The sequence below is a fragment of the Trypanosoma equiperdum genome, assembly GCF_001457755.1.
Source record: "Trypanosoma equiperdum strain OVI genome assembly, contig: ctg_904, whole genome shotgun sequence".
Classification (NCBI taxonomy): Eukaryota; Euglenozoa; class Kinetoplastea; order Trypanosomatida; family Trypanosomatidae; genus Trypanosoma; species Trypanosoma equiperdum.
The window spans coordinates 1-3,189 of NW_027124870.1; the positions used below are offsets into that span (position 1 = coordinate 1).

Below are 3,189 nucleotides of genomic sequence, written 5' to 3' on the forward strand. Positions count from 1 at the left end.
ACAATGCTCCACGGAATCCCTTCTCATTTGGTGCCTCTTCTGGGAATGCTTAAGCAAGTCGACGTGGTGTTGCCGCTGCGTCAGGTACCTTATTTGGTGTTTTCTTTGTTTTCTACCCTTCTTTAGTTTCATTTGACGATGAATCCTTCACAGGTAAAATGGAGGATACCAAAAATGTTAGCAATTAATCTTATTGAAGGTGTGTGATATGGCGGTTCACTGTTCCTTTTACTAGTTTGTGTTGTGCTGTTATTGCATATGCCTGTGTTGGGGCTTGTTTCGTGCTTTCGCCACCTTTCGTTTTCGTTGAGCACGTACATACATAGAAATGTGAATATGTGGTGGTACTTGTGTTGAGAGGGTGTAGCCTGGTTGTGTTTCTGTTGTTCATTCACAACTAGCGTAATCGCTCTGTTTTGTTCTTTTTTTTGTTTGATGCTTGCACGCATATGCGTGCGTGTGTAATTATGTGTGTGGTGACAATAACTTGGATGTTGAGGTGTGTTGTTGCCTTTATTTCGTTGTGAGTGGGAAGTTTTTGTGTGTGTGTTAAACCATGTGCTGCACTTCCTTTGGTGAAAAAGGGCGTGAGTGTTGTTTTTTTCGTAAGCACCTGCTGGTAGCTTTCTTTTTCTACACTCTTTCTTTCACTCATCGACATGAGCTAGCATCTTAACTCTCTGCAACAGCCCTGTTTTTTCTTTGCTTTATTCTGCTGGACTGACTGGTTAGTACTGTCGTAAAGGCTCTGTGGGAAGACGGCCCATTGTGTTATTTTAATTTGTGAAACACTCGTAAAAGATGCATACAGCGGCATCGAAGCGGGAGGAAATACAGTTAAAGCTTGAGATCCTCCGTCAGGAGAGGGAGAGGGAACAGAGGGCGTTTGATGAGCTGGCTGGCAAGAATTTAGAGATGACCGCTGCGGAGGTTGCCCAGGCAGCCCTGAGAAAGGCAGCTGAGGAGGAGCCAACTTCCCTCAAAGTGGGAGAGATGATTCTGCGTGTTGGGGACTATGTTCAGACGATCGACGATATGTCCACTTTACTCCGTGAGGAAAAAGGCATTTTTATTCCTGACCCTGTGAAACAAGTGTACCTGGGCGAACGAGGGAAGATCACCCGTGTCATACCCTCATTTCAAGGAAAGTCAGCAGTAGAGATGAGATTCGCTGACGGTGCCTCCAAAGTATTTCTCACTGAGTGCCTTGACATCGAGGATAGAGGGAGAGGTTCTGCGAAGAATAGCTCTGGGCAACAGAAACCGCGTTGTGAGACTTCCACTGGAGGTGAAACCGCTCCTGGTGTTACCCCTCAGTCGAAGCCTGAGGCCCCCCCGCAGCCTACATGGGAAATGATTGGGGAACTAAGGCGTGCAGCTTGTGTGCAGAATGCTAAGGAGCTTAGGAGGTCTTCGGAGTTAAAAGCAAATAAGAGATTTGACTCGACAAGGCTTCCATCGACGGACGAACTGTGGAATGCGGCAACACCAGCTCCCCCCACAATTATTCGCTGTGGGGGCAAGCCGATGCTGGTTTCTTCCTCCGCTCGTGCTGCTGCTGAAAGCAACCCTTCGCTGTCTAGTTGTACGGAAACTAGGAGATCGGGATCTGACACTCTGAGGACTGAGGGAGTTTCTCCTACGTTAACCACGAAGTCTCGTGTCCAGAAGAAGGACGGAGCTGCGAAACCGTTAAATACTCCGAGGGAGAGGGGCAGCGGTGGTGTTGCATTGGCGAGCAGCCGCCCTCCAGGGTCCCGCGGTCCTCGCGAGTCACCAGCCGTTGAAATTGCGTCTCCTCAGGTGAAACCGCCGGAAGCATGTGTTCCCAGGAGTGGAAACCATCGTTCCCTACCCACCGGCTGTCCAACAAATTACCAGCCTAAATACTCCCTGAATGATGGAGCCACGGGGATTCCACGACTTGATAGCAAGGATGTGACTGCGAAGCCGAGGCGGTGCAAGGTGGCAGGAGTGCTTCCTGGGCAAATTGCATTGCAGTTTAAGCAAGTTGTTCTGAGCGGACAAGCAAAGACACTGCCGTGTGTATTAGATATACTCACGCAAGCGCTTGGTTGGGAGTCCTCTGGAAGGCGGGTGAAGCGTTTGTTCACCACTGAAGGCGTTGAAATCGCACGTGCGGAGTTTATCACGGATGGCATATCTCTTGTGGCAACGACTGGTCATGTGTATGCTTGCCCTCCGGCGCCCTCAAAGGGTGTAAAGGTGGAAGCAGCAAGTGCGGAGGCTTCGAGGATTCCGGCTGGCCGGCCTGCCACGGGCACGCCCGTGAGGAAGTCACATTCGATTGGAGGTTCTGGTGCAGCAGGTGGCCAACCAAAGCAACAACCGAAACAGCAGCCGAAACAGCAGGAGAGAGTGCATTGTGCTCCCCATACAGCCCCGGGAAAGGGAATCCTGAGACCGATATCCGTGCGTGTGTTTGAGAACGGAGAGTATGGCGACAGGAATAACGACCGATTCCCCTTTCGTACCGTAACACTAAGGCCTGCGCACAAAACGATGCGTGCCGTCATGAACACAGTCGAGAGGGAGTTGGAGTGGCACGCTCTTGGGAAGAAAGTGGACACAATATACGACGCTACAGGTTGTGAGGTAACATCCGTTGACCAACTGACCGACGGGCAGGCGCTTGTGGCTTCAGCTGGGGACCGCTTTGTTATTCCCCACTCGAGCAGCATTCTCCATGAGGAAGTAATGAAGCTGTCAGCAAGCTCGGATTATCTACCTCGTGCCGCCGTCTAGAGGAGTCACACTAACGTGCCGAGTTGAATATCGCGGCGAGGGGCTTGCGGGCTATGTAGCTGTGCGTATGTGTGTGTGTGTGTATGTGTGGCAGCAAAGTAGAGATATCGTCTTTCGGGTGTCGAAGAGACATATGAATGTATGAAATATTCCACACTTCTTTCCTCTTTTTTTCTTCCACTACGATCGTGTGTGCCATCGTGGAAACACCCACGCCACTGATTTCGTTCGTTGTGTTGAGTGAGTGGGCAGCATATTACCGGCTATGCGTAAGTGCATAGTTCAAGGTTATTAGCCAAGTGGCAGTGGCCTGGGAACATGCAGTGTATTTATAGAGCAAACATACCAGATACTCCAGTTGTTGCCCTTCAACCACCTGTCACTTTGTTCCTAGGAACGATATATATATATATATATATATAT

The 3,189-nt window shown here is 49.9% G+C and overlaps 1 protein-coding gene across 1 annotated transcript; it reads left to right on the forward strand.

The window, feature by feature from the left end:
* Positions 1-801: 801 nt before the first annotated feature.
* Positions 802-2,766, forward strand: TEOVI_000442200 (uncharacterized protein; the record flags this gene model as incomplete). The annotated part of the gene is made up of 1 exon (XM_067227194.1): positions 802-2,766. The coding sequence occupies one exon, from the start codon at positions 802-804 to the stop codon at positions 2,764-2,766; it is 1,965 nt and encodes a 654-aa protein (XP_067083295.1).
* Positions 2,767-3,189: the final 423 nt, after the last annotated feature.